The sequence below is a fragment of the Gekko japonicus genome, unplaced genomic scaffold (genome assembly GCF_001447785.1).
Source record: "Gekko japonicus isolate JY-2015 unplaced genomic scaffold, Gekko_japonicus_V1.1 scaffold1394, whole genome shotgun sequence".
NCBI classification, from domain to species: domain Eukaryota; kingdom Metazoa; phylum Chordata; class Lepidosauria; order Squamata; family Gekkonidae; genus Gekko; species Gekko japonicus.
The window spans coordinates 17,118-39,242 of record NW_015170321.1 but is presented as its reverse complement, the minus strand read 5'-3'; the positions used below and the strand labels follow the sequence as shown (position 1 = coordinate 39,242).

The 22,125-nt window shown below is 44.0% G+C and overlaps 1 protein-coding gene across 1 annotated transcript; it reads right to left on the bottom strand.

Moving 5' to 3' along the window:
* Positions 1-581: 581 nt before the first annotated feature.
* On the bottom strand, positions 582-21,277 carry THUMPD2 (THUMP domain containing 2). Its single transcript, XM_015418078.1, has 10 exons — positions 21,180-21,277; positions 19,527-19,659; positions 17,844-18,253; positions 17,065-17,142; positions 10,313-10,365; positions 9,510-9,597; positions 7,548-7,619; positions 5,114-5,228; positions 1,849-1,966; positions 582-962 (listed from the first exon to the last, which is right to left on the bottom strand). Exons 1-10 carry the CDS (start codon positions 21,228-21,230, stop codon positions 620-622), a joined length of 1,461 nt encoding a protein of 486 aa, XP_015273564.1. The 5' UTR covers positions 21,231-21,277; the 3' UTR covers positions 582-619.
* Positions 21,278-22,125: the final 848 nt, after the last annotated feature.

The window sequence follows — 22,125 nt, the reverse complement described above, 5'->3', positions numbered from 1 at the left end:
GCAAAGAGAAAGGGCTACTCTACCTCAGTGATACAGCCCCTGTCCAAGCCCCCCCCCCAGGTTAAGTTACACATCAGGAGATGGAATCACAGATCCTAATGTGCAATGTGGAACAAATGTTTATGACACTGTTTTGAAAGCAACTGCTTGTTCGGCTGCAGCCATGCCCAGAGCCCAAATATGTGACTACAACCAAGAGAATTCCTCAGCTGCTGGCTTGCTTGTTGTTTTTCCCATATTCTGCCAGCATAAATGGCACGTGGGCCTTACTGTAGATATAGTTGGGCTACTGCAGTGTCGTTGTGCGAGCAATAGGTCTGAAGTCTGATGGCAAAAACAGGTGGGATGAGCAGCCACGTCACGAACACTTATTCTGCTGACCACTTGTACAGTATACCCCACCATACAAGCAGTATACATTTTAAAACACACTGTCCCACATAGGGTTAGATCTGGCCCAAGGGTATCCAGCTACCGACCGTTCCTATAGGCCTTTGGGTTTCACTCAGACTATGGAAGCCAGTGCAACTCTGTTGAGCTTACCAAAGCCCAGCTACTCCAGCTCCACATGATCTGAAGCACAAGCTTTTATGTGTACAGTCATTCTGATGTGCTGCTGCTAGCTTTTTATACTTGGAAGGCCTGCTAGTACTTTCTTATATTTGCACATGAATGCATCTGTTTTGCCAAGGCTGACTTCAAAGGATTGTACCAATACGAGAGAACCAAGAATTGTCTTTGTATTGCTGATGTCTTCTTTCCCTGTACCTTGAGCTACTGTGTTACCAGTTTTCTCCTGGGTTTTTGACTCAAGGGATACCACTGCACATTCTGCATAGTCACTCGTAGATTCTATAGAGTTGTGATTCTCAGTCTCAGTACCACTGGAAACGCCACCGTTGATGCGGTTATGGAGTTCTCGACTAAGCAACAGCACAGCAGTCCCTCCAACACAAAGCACCCTGAAAAACAGCAAGGGGTACTATTAATACACCTTGGGTGAGCTCCCCATTTTAAATAATATCATTCCTGTAACGCTTTTCACTGCATAGACCACTGTGCAATTCTTCTCCCATTTCCCCCCATTTACCTTCACAATAGTTTTATGATACATATTATGATAACCTATCCAACTGAATCACAGGATGTTAGCTGCCAGAATTCCATGAATGTAGCTGTCAGTGACCATGAATCTCTTCCTTGTGGCTGCCAGCCATATCCCAGCATATGAAACACCTCTCTGTGAACTGCAGAGAGACAGGAGGAGGGAGGGGACTTGTGTGTCATCCGGGGGGGGGGGTAGATCCCTCCTCATGAGGAGACCTCTGAAGTTGTGTGGGGAACAACATCCACAGCACAATCCTAAACAGAGTTATACCATTGTACGCCCACTGAAATTTAATTCCATACTTACAAGAACTTGCAAATAGCGAGTGGGATTCTTGTTGCCTTGCTTCTGAATGTCTGCAAAACCCAATTTGACTCCTCCCTTAAATCCTTCAATTTGCCACAGAAGACATAGAATTATGCAGCATATCCACACAGAACTATCTGCCAGGAACACCTTTTAGGTCTACAATTCTCACTGCATGCTGTAGCCCACCCTCTCCTTTTCTGCCAGTCTCTCCAAGGTGTTTTCATATAACTCCACTCAGCTCTTCTGAGTTCACTAAGAGCTGCTAGCAAAGTGCTTTTTCTACTCCTGCTTTGAAACTATCACTTTTCAACAAATTTGGTAATAGAAACAACTCCATTTCCTTGTCTTCAGCAATGACGGGTATTTAGCTTGCAAAGCACTAGTAGCCAGACTGGGATACAGGTTAGAGTTAGCCACTGAAACTCACGTGCCTTTCAATTTCTTGCAAAACATCTGGTAGTAACTTCATGTCGTTTGTTATTTTGAACTTCTTACCAAATGGAATGTCAGCAAAAACAACATTGATGCTTTCTGGAGGCAACGGCAATTCTAGAGATAGAAGTCATAAATTTCAGCTGGGCTGTGATTAAGGCAGAACTGCAGAATGTAACTCCTTAACAGTGAAATGCTTAAGCACTGTTTTCTTTTGTTTACAAAAAAACCCTGATGTACTTCAAACCTTGTTCTCACAACACTGAGTATTCATATTGGAGTGATAACATTGTATGAATGGACAGTGTTCTATTCCCTCTTTGAAAAAGTTTTCTAGAAACAGATTTGTAACAGGCTGGCAGGCTCCATCAGCAGTAGAATGGATATTTCCTTTCAACAGTCTTCAGGTATGCACTTTTGAAACTAAATAACTTGGAACACTCATCTGTTGCACTTTGAAATTAGCAAACTGGAAATGTTTATTTGGCACAAGCACTTTATGCCATTAAGAAATTTGGATGAGAATGGAAATGCTTACTGACTGAGCAATATATGGATTATGATCTGGTTGGTTGTCGTATGAATTATGTTAATATTAATACAGATTGTGTACAAGAGTATTAATTGTAAAACACAAATACTATATTTGGTTCATAGTAATTTGTTCATGGATTTCTTGACAGACAACAAGAAGAGATGCCGATTTAGACAATCATTTGCAAGGGAGTTTATTTACCATACTTTTATCCTGCTTTTTCAGCCAAAACCGACTCTCTAGTTGGCTAGCAAGAGTTAAAATCCAAACACAAATTATATTAAAGTTCAGTCATAACAAAGGGAGGCCTGCCCACTTCCTCTCCTCCCTGTGACGGTTCTATCAATGGCTTATGAAAGCTGAAGGGAGGGTTTAGCTAGAACTGGAGACAGGCATGATGGAGGGATGCCTGAGGGGGCCACTTCCTGTTCTTTTTTAGAGGGCCTCATCAATAGCAGTTGAAAGCAGAAGAAGAGATGGATGCAGACACTTGAGAGTTGAAAGTGGTTTGAGAGCAGAAACTCTTCCTGTGCTTTACGCTCATTTATTCTGTCCTGTCACAGCTGGTTAAACAGGTTTTTGGAAGTTATTGAACCAATACAGATGGAAAAGGAATAAATGTACATACCACACCCCTCCCTCTGTCGGAGTGGGTGTGTGGTGGGGGGGGGGGGGGGCTGGATAGTATGGCTTAGCTCTAAAAAGATACAGATCAGGTGGAGATTTTTTTTGATGTGTCAAATAAAACCTTTGAGTTTGGTTATTAAAAGCATAGATATTCTTTCATCCGTACTGGATACACAAGTGACTAAGTTTTAACACATTCTTCGACCATATGATATGTATGCATTTTTGCTTTGAGGAAAAATCAAGCCTCTGTGTAGCCTAGCTTCTAGATTGATATTTGATAATGCACTTTGTACTGGGGACCTTTCCAGTATCTGTTCTGGGAGAAGAATCTGGACAACGGACACTGAAGCTATGGAACCCCAGATGTCCAGGATGTGGCAGGAGAATAGTGGAAAACAAGCCAGAAGGAGAAAGGTGAATACTAGAGGAAAAGGGGGATTTCAGCTTGCTATTTGTCAGCTTGCAGTCTGAAGCACTTCTTTCACTAGTAGGAGTCTACCTTGTTTTATAAGGAAAAGAAGCCATCTGACTGTGCTACAGGGAGGGTCTCTCACTAGTGGGAAACATGGAACTTGCATGTTTCCCCAGAGACTCAATGTCCGATGCCAAGAACAGTGTCCAAATCCCAAACAGACACCCCATGATAAGGCCTCGGGCCAAGTGACCATAGGTCCTTGGAAGACCTTGACAACAAGCTGGTAAAGATCCAGAACTAGGGTAGGGGCTGTGGGTCAGTGGCAGAGCATCTGCTTGATACGTAGAAGGTCCCAGGTTCAATCCCCAGCATCTCCAGTTAAAAGGATCAGACAGTAGGTGCTGTGAAAGTCCTCTGCTGGGGACCCTGGAGAGCTGTGGCCAGTCTGAGTAGACAATACTGACCTTGATGGACCAATGGTCTGATTCATTATAAGGCAGCATCATGTGTAGTTGTATAACAAAGTTGGCCACGATGATTGTTTTTGATTGTTCTGACATTCCTGTGTCAAGTAAGCCTGTGGTAGGAGGGGGAAGATACCTTGATAAGGGTAGAAATAGTAGTAGCAGGGCCCCAGCAAGTCAGAGAAGGCCTCTGGCCTCTCTCTCTGTTCTTTTTCAGGTTATTTATTACCTCCCCTTCTGAGGAAGTCTAAAGAATGCTGGCATTAAACCTTCCCAACCTGACTGCTCCAATTAGATGAGAAGTAGTCAACTCATTCTATTGTTACATTGTTTTTGGCAACTGGCAAGATTATTGTAATCTTGTGTTTTGAAGAGTTAGCACTGAGGTAAAATGTGTTAGAATTTATTGCTTTTTTGGTGCTAGATCTCTTGGTTGAGGAACTAGCAGAGAATTTGTCTTTTAGATTTTTTTTAACTGTAGATGCTACTTCCTCTTGGTTGAGGAACTAGCGGAGAATTTATCCTCTTGGGTAGAGGAATCTGTAATAAGATGTTGAAATGAAAGAATGAACCTCCTTGCCTTAAAATCTTAATTGCTTTATAGCTGCAATAAAGTAGCTGAATAGTATTTTGGGTGGTGTCTCCTTCCTTTCAAATTTGGATTTTGGCTTCTTTTGAGCTGAAGATAAAAGATGTCTTGTCACTGAACGTTAACAACATTATAAATGAAGATAAACATATCAACAAGAACAGACGTCCAAAGGAAGGAAGTAGATTCCAACCAATTAAACAGACCTCACCTAAATATTAATTTTCCAAAGGCTCTAGTCAAGAGAAACCCATCTGAACTTCAAACCAAAAAGGTTACAGAGAGAGAGAGAGAGAGAGAGAGAGAGAGAGAGAGAGAGAGAGAGAGAGAGAGAGAGAGAGAGAGAGCGCACAAGCCAACTTTGCCTTTCTAAGTAGTTCCAGCTTAGAGAAGTGTCGTGCAGAACAAATCTGGGAAACCTGCCATCCTACTCTTCCCAACATAGTAGGTCCATAAAAGGTATGATCTGTGAGCCATATGTCAGTCTACCCATTTTGAAGGAAAAAATAAATAAAAAGATTTTGCTAGCCACAGAAGTCCTGTTTTTATTGCCCCTCACTTACAGAAAATATTTTAGTTAATTCTGCATTATTCAGAATTCTTACAGCTGATAGCCTTGCCAAGCTTTTACCTGTCACAGAAGCTTTCAGTAAGTCGATTTTACCCACCAAGCCTGCAGCTTTGATATTAGAATAAGCTCCTTGTAACTGTGAATCACTTATGTCAGTTCCCAAATAATGCACATTCTGAAGAGGAAACAAACATTTAGTTAAAACATTCTGAAAGGCAACAATGGTAAAACAGTGGCACTTTGGCACCACCCATTATTCCAAAACAAGAACAACTACAATATTATTACATGCGACACAATTCATTGTTTGCTTTTGGGGGAAGTACTAAACTAAAAACGAATTTCCAGAAATAGTGGTCTGGATGGAATCTGGATCCTAAACATTTCTGTTAACTGAAAGGTGAAAGGGGGGAAGGAGGGAGTTTTGTTGATTTTTCGTCTCCCACTGCAAACCTCCAATTCGTCCATGCTGTTCCAGGGGGGCTCCTTTCCCCCAAGAGCAACATTTTGGGAATCTCTTGAGGTGTGGAAGTTTTGTTGTACTGATGGAAATCCCTTTAGTCAATGGGGATTTACCATGAGACCCAAGCCCTATTTAGAAGCTAGGATTTCACCATGGCTGTTGCGTGCTAAAGGATCATAGCGATACTGTCTGGAAAACACACCATATTTGGCTTTTCCCACATAGATGTTTTGCTCCAGCTTGGCTTCCTTACAGCACTGCTTGTCCTGCTTCTATGATTTCTTCATTTTTGCTGTGATATTTCCCAAACCTGGTTTTGGTACAATCCTTTTAGAAACACAGAAGCAAAGTCACTTTGGACACTGCTGACAGAAAGATGTCCCACAGATGCCATATACAGTTTCCTTTCTTCAGTCCCTACAGCAGCTATTCCCACCCCCACCACCTGAGGCCTTTTTATCAATAAAGGATATACTAACATAACATTATTGCAACCAAGCACTATATGCCACCTTTCTTTTTTTTTTTTTTTTACAAAGTAATTCAATAGCCCTTTTTGTTGGGGAGTTATACGGAGAAAGGTACTACATGTTCATTATACTATATATATATATAAGTCCAGTGTATTGGCACTTTCCAGCTCTCCCATTGGCTGTGCTGAGTGCTCCATCAGCCATTGGCCCATCAGCCACCACTCAAGAGTACTCGCATGCCATTGGCTGAGTGCTGGGTCTGCACCTCTCCCTCACCCACTGTCAGCTTGGCCATTCCCTGTCTGAATAAACTGGCAAAACTGTTCTGTGGCTCACTTTTCCCTCAGTGGCTATTGCTAGGCAACCAAGCTTGGTTCTGTCAGTAAAAAGCCAGGGGCAGGAGGCCCTTTCCAGGCCTACTTTGGCCTTTGTGAGGATCTCATTGGGGCCAGTCCTGACTAGTGTTGCCAGCTCCAGGTTGGGAAATTCCTGGAGATTTTGTGGTGGAGTCTATAGAAGCCAGAGTTTGGAAGGGGAGAGGCCTCAGCTGAACAGAATGCTACAGAGTCCACCCTCCAAAGCAGTTATTTTCTCCAGGGGGGGACCTAGGCTTCTTGCTGTGGAAGCTGAGTGGGTGATTTCGGACCAGTCACAGAGTTTCAGCCTAACCTACCTTATAGGGTTGTTGTGCAGATCAAAAGGGGGAGAAGAGAATGATGTGAGTTGCTTTGGTCCCCACTGCAAAAATTGTACTTTTCCTCCTGGGGAACCATTGCTACCAATCTCCAGGTGAGGGCTGGAGATCACTCAGAATTACAACTGCTCTCCAGATGGCAGAGATCAGTTCCCCTGGAGAAAAGTGTGGACCCTGTGTCATTATACCCTGCTGAAGTGGCCCCCCATGACAGCCAGTGTGACATTGATGGTTGGCTGGGAAAGACAACTCCCAACTCCAGTTTGGGAAATTCCTGGAGATTTGAGGGGTGAAGCCTGGAGAAGGTGGGGTTTGAGGAGGGGTGGGATCTCAGACAGGTACAATGCCACAGACTCCACCCTCCAACCCAGCCATTTCCTCATGGGGAACCATTGTTGCCAATCTCCAAGTGAAAGCTGGAGATCACTCAGAGCTACAACTGCTTTTCAGATGGCAGAGATCAGTTCCCCTGGAGAAAATGGTGGACTCTGTGTCATTATACCCTGCTGAGGTCACCACAGCAAATTGATGCCAAGTGCCCAAGGCCGGAGCACCTGCCCGGAGTCTCTTTCTAGAGCTTGTTGTATTTATTTCCACAATGGGCCTTATTCCTAGTTTGTTATAATTCCACAAGGAAAAGGGCTAGAGGCTTACTTTAAAAAACCCCAAAACCCTGAAAGGTTCCCTGGTGGTGGGAGGGGGGATGGCAGCCATGGAAGACAGAGACAAGCAAAATATGGGGAAAACCTCTGTGTGGATGCTCCATTGTCACTGCAAATACCTCTGCATTTACAGCAGCAATGTGAGCTGCATGGAGAATCATCTTCATATGGAAGCAGCCCTTATTAAAAGGACAAAACTTACAGGCCATTCAGTTGCAGCTTCCAGAAGTACTGTTCCCAGGCCACATGTAGGATCCAACACGAAGTCACTAGCCTGCAGAGCAAAACAAGAACAAAAAACTGACACATACATAGGGTTACACCGTCTGTAAAGTCAAGAGAAGTTAACTCTCAGTCTCCTGAGATAAAAATGAGCCTATGCATTCACACCAGCTGAAGAAAGTAAGAGGCAATGAATAATCTGGGGTTACTTGAACCAAGAGGTCAAAGTTGTGCCTGGTGCTGTTCATTTTGGATGAATCCAAGAATACGGATATAAAATACAGCCTGTGCCACTATGTGAACAGAATAATAAACTAGGGGCCTTGGGAACACATATTAGCCACAGAATTAATTAATCAATAGCTTTGGGCAAGTCAGTATCTCCAATCCTCTGGCACATATCTGTAAAATTGGCCTAAAATCTCCATAGAACACTAGGATAGAGTAGAAACTAATTGTAAAGCATTCTGCATAATTGACACGCATAATAAATTATTAATAATAATGCCAGCAAGGTTGTAAGAATTCTTACAAAGGAGAAGAGGGCGATGAGGATGATCAGGGGTCTGGAGACTGAGCCCTACGAGGAAACGCTAAGGGCCTTGGGAATGTTTAGTTTGGAGATTGAGGGGGGACATGATTGCTCTCTTTAAATATTTGAAAGGCTGTCATTTGGAGGAGGGCAAGGAGCTGTTCCAGTTGGCAGCAGAGGATAGGACCCGAAGCAATGGGTTTAAATTACATGCAGAAAGGTATTGGCTGGATATTAGGAAAAACATTTTCACGGTCAGTGTGGTTCAAAGGTGGAATCAGCTGCCTTGGGGGGTGGTTAGCTCCCCTTCACTGACAGCTTTCAAGAAGAGGCTGGACGAATATTCGTCAGAGATGCTTTAGGCTGGTCCTGCATTGGGCAGGGGGTTGGACTAGATGGTCTGTATGGCCCCTTCTAACTCTATGATTCTATGAAAGTTCTCCTACCTTGAAATGCAAGCATCTAAAAATATGTGACACATGTAACCACCATAAAAATGCTAAATGCACGGCAATTGTGAGAAATCTGCAAGGCAAATTTCTTCATGTATATTTCAGTAATCCTTACAGCTATCCTACAAAGTTAAGTATTATTTTCATATTTATCCCAAGAACTTAGGCAGAGCCACAATGGCTTCTTTAAGGCAGAATCGAACTACCCTCTATGATAGGTTCGAGTCCTGAAGCACCTTAGAGACCAACAAGATTTTCCAGGTATGAGCTTTCGAGGGTCAAAGCTCCCTTTGTCAGATTTGACTCAAGTTTAGCTGTTCTACTGCAGAACAAGACAGCTACCCTTTGAAACTGTCTGCAAGCTATAAGTTTATTTTAAACATTTCTCCCACCCCTCTGCAAATTGAACTGCTGGAGTTATTTTTCCAAGGGCAGAAAACAGTGTGGGTGTGGATGCTTTAGCCCTTTCCCGCCCTTGCTGTTTTCTTGCTGAAAAGCTCATCCCGATAAAAGTGCAGTTTGACACGGAGAGAGATTGAAATGGTGGATTTCATGATCCACACTCTTACCATGCTTCACCAGTCCTCAATGAAAGTTTAAAATTATCCTACTGATGGGGTGATTTCCCACAAGCGCTGCTCCGTGCTCACTCTTCTCTTTGGCCCGATGGTACGTGTCAATTTCACACAAGCTGCTGCGCGACCGCATTTTGCCCCGCAGCTTCGTGCAATTTTCCCCGCGTCTACTCAATCCTGTTTATTGGTGATTGAGTACACGCGGGGAAAATCGCACAAAGCTGCGGGGCAAAATGAGGCCGCGCAACAGGTTGTGTGAAATTGACACGTACCATCGGGGCAAAAGGGAGGAGTGAGCACGGAGCAGCGCTTGTGGGAAATCACCCATGGACTCTTGGGAACTTCCCAGCATAGTTGGCCCTGCAGACAGTTTGTTCACTTACGTGGATTTCAGCAAAGGATGCCATGGCCCAAGCAACAGTAGATCGCAATCCGGCGGTTCTGACATATTCTCTGCTCGCTAAAGGAAGTCTGCGAACAGACACAGAATATACCTCACTATATGTATGACAGATTCAAATTTAGGTCTGAAAACAAAACACCACCCTGATATTGATCAGAAGTATAATATTGATCAGAGGCATAAACATAGACATGGGTACTAATGGGGAAAGGTACATTCTTGAACAGTGGGGCCAAGTGCTGGGGGGGGGGGTCAACAGTGGGAGGGCTTCTAATGTCCTGGCACCACTGGTGGACCTCCTGATGGCACTGGTATTTCTGGCCACTGTGTGACACAGAGTGTTGGACTGGATGGGCCTTTGGCCTGATCCAACATTGGCTTCTCTTATGTTCTTAAGGCCGTGCAATTAATGGGCCACATTTCCAGATCATCAGCTGATGACCTCATAGCAAGAAAAATAGTATCATCATAGAGATTAATGTCTTATCAGGGACACATTGGAGCTTTGCATAAAAAATCTGACAGAGCCACTATTTCACACTGCCCTTCATGGCTTTCTGGGTCTAATATTGACCATCCTCTGGGACCACAAGTGTATCAATTTATTTGACTACTGAAATAGTACCTTCATGTAATCCATAAAAGTTTCATGCCCCAACACAGTTGTTAGTCTCAAGACGCCTTGACTGTATTCTTACAACACACCACTATGGCTACTCCTCACTATTCATTATTGTGATTATTGGATTGTGAGTAGCCATGTTTTAATAATAAAATATCTACCTGAAAACAGGGATCCCAATCACAGAATAAATATCATTTAGGTGAACAAAGATCTGAAAGGCAATGAAAACTTCCATTAGCATTTTCTGCAAGTTAACGTAATGTGGCACAGGTGGCCATCCTCCCACCCAAAGGCCAAGGGTGCAACCTACAGTTCACACAGAGGAGGAATGGGAGGACACACGGGGGGACAACAAGAGGCCTGGATCTTACCCCATGAGGTCCAGAGAGGGGTAGCTCAGCAGGAGAGGTTGACCTTGAGGACGGCCAACTCATCTATCCTGGCAGGGTCCAAGTGGGAGCAGCGGGGGCTGAGAATGTCTCCCAGGTGGGAGAACACCCACTCACTGTGGACACTGGAAAGGACAGGAGAGGAGACTCAGGGCCACACAAGAGAGGTCGGGCCAGATGCAGCCTTACATGACCAATACTCTACGGGATTGGCGGAGGCGGGCTCAGGGGACTCAGCCTGCAGCCTCCACAGTTCTTTGAAGAGCTCATGCTTCCATTGGATGAGCTCTGCATTCCAGAGAGCAATGCTGCCTTTTATCCGGGAGTCATAGATACAGGCCAGCTTGTACTGGCAGAGAGGATGCAACCTGGTGGTGATGTCCACCTGCAACCTCTGTGCCAAGTCCCGGACCCATGGGAGAACAGGTGTCCCCTCAGGGCCCAGCTCCAATGTGGAGCATGTCGGTGGTGTCCTGGAAGGGCTTGAGGATGACCTCCTCTTCATGGAGATTACATCCTGCACTACGCTCTTCTGCTCCACCAAACGTGCAATCATGGCATAGGTGGAGTTCCAGCAGGTGGGTAAGTCCCCCTTCCTCTTGTACAGCAGATGGGCAGACTTGATGCTGTATGAGAAGTGGGTGACCAGGTGCCAGCAGGTCTCAAGCAAGGACTGTATATCACCGGGTGAAGCATGTGCATCAGACAAATGATGCCCTTGAGGTGCACAGCCTTCACCGCTGCCAGCATGCCCATGCACATGTACAATGTTGCTGCTGCCTACCCACTCCCTCAGGCTACTCTGTATCATGGTGATGTTTTGTACCATGTGGTCTGCATCCATCCCCTGCGGATGGAACAGAACCACTTTGTAGACTGGTGGCAGGACTGTCCCCTCCTGGGGCCTGGGCTGTGCCCCGACAGTCCAGACACAGAGGTTCCTCTGGTAGCCATTCTGCTGGCTGCTCCAGAGGTCTGCCGTGAAGTACACAGTTCCTCTGATGTTGACAAGCTGGTCTTATTATTATCTGACACTGAACCGTTTTTTGAACCGCTCGTCAGTTATAGAGTGTCTTTTTTTGCCATGGCCACCAAAAAAGTCAGGGCTAAGACTGTAGTTTCAGAAAATTAACCTTTTTATGACTAACCGGACTTATTTTTTTTACAGGTTTATTGTTTATAACATTAATAGCTGGTCTGTATCACTGTTTTATCTATGTATGATTAAAATTATATCTATCTTAATTCTGTATTGTGACGGCCTTTATAAAATTCTGGATATACAATTCTGCCTTGCACTCTGGAGAGCTCAGCCTTGACCACTGCCACTACAGAGTGGTGCATAGTGGGCAAGACTTATTGGCTCATGGTCCCCCACGAGGGGATGGAATACCAAGAAGCCAGATGCTGCAGCAGCCAGCGAAAGGCTACATCTTTCAGGAGGGAGAAAGGCTGGCCATCCATAGCAATCATCTCACCAAAAAGGGTGGCCTGTCTTGATGTTCCACCCACCACACCCTGAGGGCAGGGAGCCTTTCTTGGTGGGGCCTCCTGCTCCCTCTCTGCTTTTTCCCTGCTGAGAGGGACTGAGTTTCTTCTTCCTCCTGCTGGCCGCCTCTCTTTCCTCCGTCAGCAACATAGTAGGGTGCACTTTTTGCAGGTGCCCACAGAGGAAGACAAGTATTAGGGGTTTGCACCCCTCTGGACATGGGCGTGGCACACCTGGCACTCTGCCACACAGGGGTCACTGGCTGGAAATGGGGCCCCAAGACTGAAGAAGCTGGGAGGGACAGCTGCTTTCTGGTGCTGGGAGGGGCCAGAAGGGTGTACTTGAGGCAGGAGCAGGAACAGGGAGTTGTGTGGAAGGGAAGGATGCTCCCCCCACTGCTATAGAGTCCTCCTCTCCAAAGAGTATTAGCAACTGCTAGTCTCTGGGCAGTGCTAACAACTCTTTTGCCTCTGTGTGGAGCCCTGGCACAGATTTTGAAAAGGTGTCTCTGAGACCCCTGGTCATGCCCTGCTAGGCACAAGCTTCAGTGGGCTGAGTTTGGTGCCCGGGGACAGGGGCCTGTGGTACGGGTGTGTGTGTGTAAGTGGAGGATGTCTTCCCCAGCCCCCAATGAGCACCCTTTGCACTCATTTTCACCCTCATGGCACAGAAGGGTTCACAATAAGGAGGGTATAAAATGTGGATCCTCAGCTGAGGAACCCACTAGCGAAGTCCCTCTGCTCGGCATTAGCAGAGTCAGGGCAGCTCAGAGCCCTGAGTCCACCTAATACCCCCAGACCCCAGCAGGGGAGAGGGGTTCACATTCAAAATGTGGGTCCTCAGCCAAGAAATCCACTAACTGAGCCCCTCCGCTTGGCATGAGCAAAGAGACAGGGTGGCTCAGAGCCCTGAGTCCACCTAACACCCCCAAACCCCAGCAGGGCAGAGGAATCACAATTAGGAGGGAACTTTAAAATGTTTAGAATGTTGAAATGCTTCATCTGTTTTTAGGATGATTTAAATTTATGTGTGTGTTTTATTCTGCTGTTAGCAGCCCTGAGCCAGCCTTGGCTGGGAGGGCGGGGTATAAGTCTAAATAAATAAATAAATAAAATAATGTGCTCTGCTGGTCTGCTTTTAACAAGTTCCCTGCCTTTCTGTGTAACTGCGTACAGCTGAGAGAGGAGAGGGTATGAAGCTGAGTTGAGGGCATATATAGCGTTCTGATCCCATAGAGAAAAATGGGAACTCTGGAGCTTCCGGTACGGCGCAGTGAGCGAGCAGGCATTCTTCGGCACTCCTGAATTGCCTGCTCCCCTTTTTGCTCCTTTGATGCTTTCTCGGCTTACCGGGGGCATTGCCCAACCTCCTGAGGGAGGTGGGTTAGCAGGAGGCTTCACTCGGTCACCTCCCGCACCTGGCAAGTGTGGGGGTGAGCCGTTTTTCGCCTCGAAGCAGGAGCGACCGAGGGAAAGAAACATGGCTCCCATGTTTTTCTTTAGCTGCGACCAGTTGTTTTAAAGATTGTTTCGTTCATGGGGGGGTTTTTTTATTCATCTTGCAACAAAAGAAACTTGTGAGTACGCAATTGCTCTCTTTACAATCTGTGATGACCCTCATTAAATGACTCCCACAAGATTAGCTCAAACGTTTGAAATGTATAAGCAGCCATGGAAAGGAACGGAGCAAGTGATAAGGAAATGGCGTTAATTGGGGAAAAGGAAGAAGACTCAGCAGCAGGAGAAGCAATATTAATTAACTTAGAAAACAGTGAACTTGGATATATAACCTTGGACCAATTCAAAGAAATTCTATTTAACGAGGTGCGGCAGGCAGCTTAGGCTGCCTGCAAAAATATTATTAAATATTTTTCTAAATAAAGACCTAGAATTGGAAAGCAAACAGAAACCAGACCTGGAAGAGAAGGAGGAGCCCCCACAATGTCAGAGTTCTGTGATTTTAGAGAAAGAACGAGACTGCCAAGATAAAAAAGCACAAGACTCATTTTGTATGGAGACGGAAAAGAAACGCTCCCAGATAAAAAGTCGAGTAAAGCATTTTGCAAAGCGAGCCAAGACAGTAGGATTTAGAGAGGAAATGCCCAAAAGCAACTTAATGCAGATATGAAGAAATGGAGTAAAAAGAAAATGAGACAATTTCCAAAGAAAAGGACTAATGACTGCAAAGCACATGTGCCAGATCTGATTAAACAGGAAAAACAAGATGGAGCAGATATATATGAGTATAAAGAGGAGAAGCATCAAGAAATGATCATAAAGAAGAGGGCGCTTCAGGAAACAGGGCTGCCATCTGTATTAGATGGTAACATAATTCTTTTTCTTTTTTATATACCGAAATGTGGATGGTGTTAAAGGATGGAAATGAATGTACTGGACTAAGGCATCTTGATTTATTTTGGAATGATAATAAGAATTTTAGACCTCTGTGCAGTTTAGTGGTTAAGTACTTTTGGGCTATCTTCAAAGCTTATTTCTGTTGTTGCTTAAAAGGATTATTTTTGTTAGCGTAATACAAAGAAACTAAGTACCGTAAGAAGGATTGGGGTAGTCTATTAATAACTTTTACCTGAAAAAAAGAAAGTGAGTGGTAAAAATTAATTTATATCTGACTCTAGATCATTAATTTCGAATATCTGATTTTTGGGGCTAATTATATGCTTGGATACTCCCCAGTAAATGGTTATATACACCTGAGTTATTTCTAAAATTTTATTTCTAATGTTGTTTACAGGGGTTATTTTTGCCATTATAATGTAAAGAAATGAAATAGGACTAAAGTTGTGAGTTGTAATTTGTTGTTAGAATATATTCTGATTTATTCTGGAATGATAATAAGAACTTTAGACTTCTGTGCAGCTTAATGTTTAAGTACTTTTGTGTTATCTTCAAAGCTTATTTCTGTTGTTGCTTAAAAGGATTATTTTTGTTAACATAATACAAAGAACTAAGTACTGTAAGAAGGATTGGGGTAGTCTACTAATAACTTTTACCTGAAAAAAAAGAAAAGAAAATGAGTGGTAAAAATGAATTTATATCTGACTTTAGACCATTAATTTTGAATATTTGATTTCTGGGGTTAATTATATGCTTGGACACCCCCCAGTAAATGGTTATATATACCTATTTTTAAATTTTTATTTCTAATGTTGTTTACAGGGGTTATTTTTGTCATTATAATGTAAAGAAATAAAATAGGACTAAAGTTGTGAGTACTAATTTGTTGTTAGAATATATCAAATATATGGTTAAGATTGGGAAATAAGGTTATGGACCTGTTGGGGCCTGGTTAAACATTCAAGAAATTTTTGCTGAGAAGACTATTGAAGAACTCAGCTGTTGTTGATATCCGCTGAATTAAATAAAAGAAGATAAGGTGATAGGTAAGTCTAAGAACCTTTATATTTTGGGTTGAAAAGTAGATTGATAGATTATGAGAAATATGCGTTGATTTATAGTGGAAAAATACATAAGATATGAAGAAATATTTTAAAAAGTTAAGTTTGACTGTTGCAAAGATGTTGAAAAATGTAATTTTTGGTTGGGTATTTGTTTATCTGTGTTTGTTATGTCTTTAAAATTCAATAAAGAAATTATACCCCCCCAAAAAAAAGGGAACTCTGTTATTGGCAGCCAGCAGTGCTTTGGAGGGCTCCTATTAGTGTTTCCAAGGCTGGACAATTCTGCCCTTCCCATTGCCTTGGAATTTTGTAAACAGTTTAATTAAGCAGAGACAATCTGTCTGGAAATATATCCATTCACGAACCGCCATGAACAGCACCAAAGTTTGTGAAATGTTTGTCCTGGGAGCCTCTCCATGAACATTGCTTCATGAACCATGAACCAGCCAAAACTCATGACAAACTTTAGTTTGTGAGCCAGTTTGTACTAATCCCTATCTGTGAGGGGTGACAAGAAGTGAAATTTCTGATCTGTATGGACTCCTGTCCCTTACAAAGCAAACAGCAAAGGAAGGAGGAAAATGTACACCAGGAAAGTGTCACAAAGAGAACGTTGAGCCATCTCTCTTCACAGTAGGGTTGCCAAGTGTGGATTCAGCCGCAGCGGGGGACTCCCGGCTGGCGGCTGGAGCACCGCATCCACATTGCCCGGAAGTGACGCGGGCACGCCGGGGGTGGGGCCATGACCATCCGAGGGAAAACCATAGAGTTTTCCCTTGGATGACCGTGGCCCCACCCCCAGCATGCCCATGTCACTTCCGGGCGACGTGCACATCAGGGTGGAGTTCCCCTCAGGGCCCGATCTGCCGGCGGCAGGGAACGGGCCTCTGGGGCGGGGCTTTCGCCGCCCCCCGGGGGAACTTGGCAAGCCTACTTCACAGTCTTCATTTAAATTACTCCCTCCCCCAGAGCTAGCTGCTAAGACTACAAAACCCCAAACCAAGCCAACTCTCACCAAGCAAATGCTACGGTTTCACACTCTCTGCAAACTCCCTTCCTCCCTTCCAGAGCCTATGAATACATCTTGTGCATTTAGTTCATGTACAGTGCTTGGTATATTTTAATAAGGAGGATAAAATATGATTGATTGGAATTGGCTTTCATACTTTCAGAATTCCATAACTGGTAATTGGTGAAGTGTCTTTAGTACATTAAGCATCCAGAGATGGGGGTCAATAGCAATAGAGCAGACTGTATCCTAATGTTTTGTTGTGTTAAACTCTCTAAAGGCACTTAGGTCTTACGACTGCTGAAGCCAAGAAAATGGATTAGATGGAATCACTAGTTTGATTCACTGTGGTTGTTCACAGAGGAACTGGTGGATTTATGGGGAAATTCAGTTATATCAGTATAAGACCTTTATTTCGTGTTCTGATGCACAAGGCCCCCATCCAGGTCCTTTACAAGCTCACAAAATTGCACTCCTATGCAGAGTTACTCAGGTCTAAGCCCACTGATATCAATCTGCTTGGACTGGAGTAACTCTGCATAGGAGTGCACCATTAGACTCTGAGGAAGGCAATGCCCAAGGCCTCTAATGCTTCAGTTCAGTACCTCTATACCAGGATTTCTCAGATCTGCCTTCCATCCAAAATGCTTTGTAAGAGCTATTCCAATTATTCTTCCCATCACCTGAAAAGGAAAACAGAGATACCTGGGTGGCTAGCTTGAATAATAGGTCCTCATACAAGTACTTGGGGTGTGTATCAGAGAACTGAGAAGCCAAAACTACATATTTGACCCAGGGCACACTGACGTAAGTTCTACTGAGTTTGGGGGGGGGGATAAGGATAGGCGGAGGGAGAGAGGATGAAGGACAGGCCATGAAGCAACTGGATTAAAAGACATTAAGGCAGAGTTTGGGTTACATGTCAGAAAAGCTTCCTACTCATAAAACCAGTTGCGTAATACAGAACAAGGCATCTACAGAGACTTCAGCATCTGCTCCTTGAAATGGCTTATACATCCCTGCTAATAGCTACACACAGCTATGAACGATACAGGGTAACTGTAGCAAAAATGTGTCCCTAAGTTTCTGGGTAAACTGGCAGTCATCTCCATGATTGATCCTTAGCTTATGCCAGCAGCTGTGATCACAGAAATGGCTTCTTGCACACAACTGCATGAAGGAATTGGTCGGTGTGAACCAGGAGTACATTTTTAAACAATGAAGTCCACATAGACATTTATCATGACTGCTTTGTGGTACAAAACTTGTATTAGAGATCCTCGGCTGGTGCTTAATACACTGGTATTTGATCATCAGATGTTAGTTCCACTTTCACAGATTTAATACCTTTTCTGGAATTTTGAAATAATGATTTTTGGAATACCTGTGCAGGAAATATTTTAGCAAGTGCTCCGCTACAGCGGCAAGACACGCGGAAGCTGAAGCTGCTGCCGCCCTCATTGCATTTCTTTTGGATACCTTCATAGGTCTTCTCTAGAAATAATTTGCTTTCAGACAACACATTGTCTATATCAGCTTCAGATATGTCACATCTCTCTTGGTTTTCTACTTGACTTTCAGCAGAAATAGTCTCTAATCGTTGTTCTCTCTTCTGTCTTTTGTTGTTTGTACTGCCGTCTTCTTCTGATTTCCTTTTTTGAGAATCCGGATAGTCCTGACTTGCATTTTCTGGTTTCAGTTCTTGACCATGAAGACTTTTCCAAAGAGTAATAATATCCAGCCAACTCTTGGAACCTTCATTTACAAGTTTCTGAATGTCATGGATTACTCTTCCTAAAACAGAAGCACATTCTTAATTCACTCAGTTAAGGCTTTAACATATACTCACAATTTTTAATCACATATAGAAAACCCTGCACAGCAGTTTTATAGTAGAATTCACCATTCTGGGGGACTGTTTCCACAACCAGCCACATGTTGATGGAGGAAAATGCTAGATTTCCTGCATAACCATTCTTGAGTCTTAGTCATTGCCTTTGTACTTCAAAGATGTGGCAAATTTGCAAGTATGGCTCAGCGTTTAAGGTAAAACCAGAAGAAAAACTTCAGAGGAAGCATAAGTTGCAATTCTATGCAGGTTTACAAGTCCCACCAAAAGCATTAGAACTCATCCCTATGTAAATTGTGCTGTTAATTTTAAGTGGCCATTAAGCTATTAAAGATGGGCCATGACAGCTTGGTAGTAGACCACTCTTTGCATGCCAAAGGTCCCAGCAACTCAAAAAAGGATCAAATGTAGCAGCTGCTGGAAAAAACCTCTCTGCTTGACACCCTGGAGAGCTGTTGTAAGTCACAGTGGACAGCGCTGAGCTAGGTTAGTGGTATTACTTGGTGATCAAGTTTTTAGCTCTTTAGAAAACAACTGAATTTCAGTAATTACTGTTTGACTGAAAACATTTAATTTTTGATCAAGTAAATGGTGTTCAAAAGCAGTCAGAGAACTGCTTTCCAAATGGAGCAGACCAATCCATAAAAATTGTCTTTGTGAGCATATCAGAGTGATTTATTTTACCCATCCAATACAGGATGATGAAGTATGGCATTAAAGCTGCGATGTGTCACCTCAGCCTCCAGGAGCCCTAGGTCTACACCAGCTCAGCTGCATCCTGTACCACTGCACTAGCATAATTCCTCAACTGTCAGCAGTTACAAGCAGAAAGAGACTTTTGTAGGCCTTTCCACACAATTTTTATTCAAAGAGGAACATAAGCAACTTTGAGAAAGGTTGTGTGTGGACTTGCTATAAGAAGCCCCTTGCACTGGATTAATTTCTTTCAAGAAGCAGAGAGAAGCACTTTGTAATCACAGAGTCAGTACATCAGGCTGAGAAACTGTTAATTTTACAAGGCCTCTCAGTGAGCTCTGTAAGCTCCTGAACTTGGAGTACCCATATCCAACCTCCAAACTGCATCATACTTTTAACAAAGTACCCATATCCAACCCCCAAACTGCATCATACTTTTAACAAAAAAGGGTACAGTACAGTCCTCACCACAGAATAAAGACCCACCACAAACGGATAAGACGACAGTAGTAAATATAATACCTTTATTTTTAGAGATGGAAAGTGGAGGATATTTATTCAGCAGTAAAAACAACCGCTCCGCAGATTTCAGCTTCTTCAGGGTACGCAGCTCAGCACTGGCAGTAAAGAAGACTTTCCCCAATACATATTCCACCTTGACAAAGAACATACACTGCTGATATAATAAATCTGAAAAATACATTTTCTGGAAATGATTATACCTATAGCACAGTCGCGAAGAGTCGGACTCGACTGTGCAACTGAACAACAACAACAGCACTATGGCATACCCTCACAGTAAAAACAAAATAGGTTGTTACAAAACCTTAGCATTGTCTTTTGTTGACTTGGTTGGTATCTACTTGGTTAGTATCTTGGTTGGTATCTACACCACAGAAAGGAAAATCTCAAACACCCTTCTGCTGAAGCTACTGTAATAAGAAAGCCTTTGAGAGTGGGGAGATTTCTGCCTGCACAGGCGCTCATAACAAATCAGAGGATTCTGCACAAATACTTTTGTTTCTATGACCATGTTCTCAAAATGACTCAGTGCAAGGCTGCCTGCCTTTAACATTCTGAAATAACTGTGACACACTCAGAATGCTTTATAATATTTTTGGAAACAACAGTAGAGACTCTAATCTAGAACTCTGAGAATGAAGTAAGGAGTGATCTACAGTGTTCTCTGTACACAACAGAAGAAGAAGAGGAGATTGGATTGATACCCCGCCCTTCACTTGGAGTCTCAGAGCGGCTTACAAACTCCTTTCCCTTCCCCTCCCCACAACAGACACCCTGTGAGGTGGGTGGGGCTGAGAGAACTGTGACACAAACTGCTCTTTTTCAAGGACAGCTGTGCCAGAGCTTGTGACTGACGCAAGGTCACATCAGCAGGTGCAAGTGGAGGAGTGGGGAATCAAACTCGGTTCTCCAAGATTAGAGTCCGCACACTTAACCACTACACCAAACTGAAATTGATTAGATCTGCAGCAATAAACATTACACACCCATTTGAAAACAAAAGGCAGCACTAGGTTCTCCCCCATAATCGCATAATCCTTGTCCCTGCCCACTTTAGTAACTGACAGTGTCATCCTAAACATAATTATACTCTTCTAAATCCACTTAAATCAATGGGTTTAGAAAGGTGTAACTCTGTTTAGGATTAACATCAGTCAAGTGCCACAAAGATGTATCCTCCAGAATTTTTAGCAAGACATACAGAAATCCAACAAGTGCAGCAGCAGCAGCAGCTTACAAGTCAGTAACGTTATGTAATACTTAACCTGTGTAATGCATACTTATCGTACAACTTGTAAGTTCAAAGGAAACTTGTCATGGAAAAAAAAGTTAACAACCCAGCCCTTAGTTACACCTAGGGAGTGCAAAAATACAAAGTGTTCCTTCTCGTCTGAGATGAGGAACCCCACAGGTACTGAGCAGAAATGAGTTACCGAAGGTATGATTTCAGATATTTATAACGACTTTCTTAGATACACATCTATACAGATGAACAAACTGCCCCCGGGAGGGGTAAACTCGCTCCAGGCTATTTGACCGTCTGCATCCTCCTACCACTAAGCAGGCGGGGCTGATGTACGGCAAGGATACGGTTGTCCTGTACATGAAGTCAGGGGACCATGTATTTGGGGCAGAGGAGGTGGATCTTCTCACCTGCGTGGCACCCAGCCTAGCCTGCACCTCCTTGATCAGGAAGGGCTCCATCCCACGTCCGGCCGTACAAAAGTAACGGGCAGAGATCCCAGCGGTCCAGCGGGAGCCCGTGGTCTCCTTTGGCAGTGCTGGCGGTGACTGCCCTGTATCAGCCATCGCAGCCCTGCCGCCAGGAACCCAACAGCCAGGCGAAGTTCCTCCTTCCTGCTTCACAGGATGTGCCGCGATCTGTTGCCTCCTACAGGCCACGCCCCCAGGCAGGAGGCGGGAAAGACACCCCCCCCCCTGTTCTGGAGTTCTGTGGCTTGGCTGAGGATATCCTAGTTCGTGCTGCCTCCTTCCGTGAGAATCTGAGCTGGATGTAATCGGAGCCTTTGGCACCTCCGCACAGAACTTCGGAAGCAAGCCCTACGGAGAAGCTGAGCACAAAAGCAGCTTCCTGCCTTTTGAGCGTGTTTAGAACAGAGAGCGGGTTTGGCAGGCCTTCGTTGTGCAGGACATTGGGATGCCAGCTCAGGGCTGGGAATTTCCTGAAGATCTGGGCGTGGAGTCTGGAGAAGGGTGGGATTTGAGGAGGGGAGGGACCTCTGCAGGATAATGGAGAACTCCCCGAAACAGCCATTGTCTCCAGCGGAATTGATCTCTGTTGTGCGGAGAGACGTTATAATTGCAGGCTCCACCTGGAGGTTGGCAACTGTAGCACCAAAGCTGTAAATGTTTGCCAAGGACTGGCTCAAAAGAGGTTTAGCAGCTGGGGAAAACAGCTGGGGAAAGCTTTAGAATCCCCTCAAATGGGCTTAGCTAATTCTATGTATGTTTTACCCAGGATAGTAGAAACTTACATTTGGTACATATGAAACAAGCAAACTTCCATAGTGCTTTTGTGCATATCTATTCAGGATTTAAGCCCAATTAAGCCAGCTGAAGCTGAACCCGGCGAAGACAG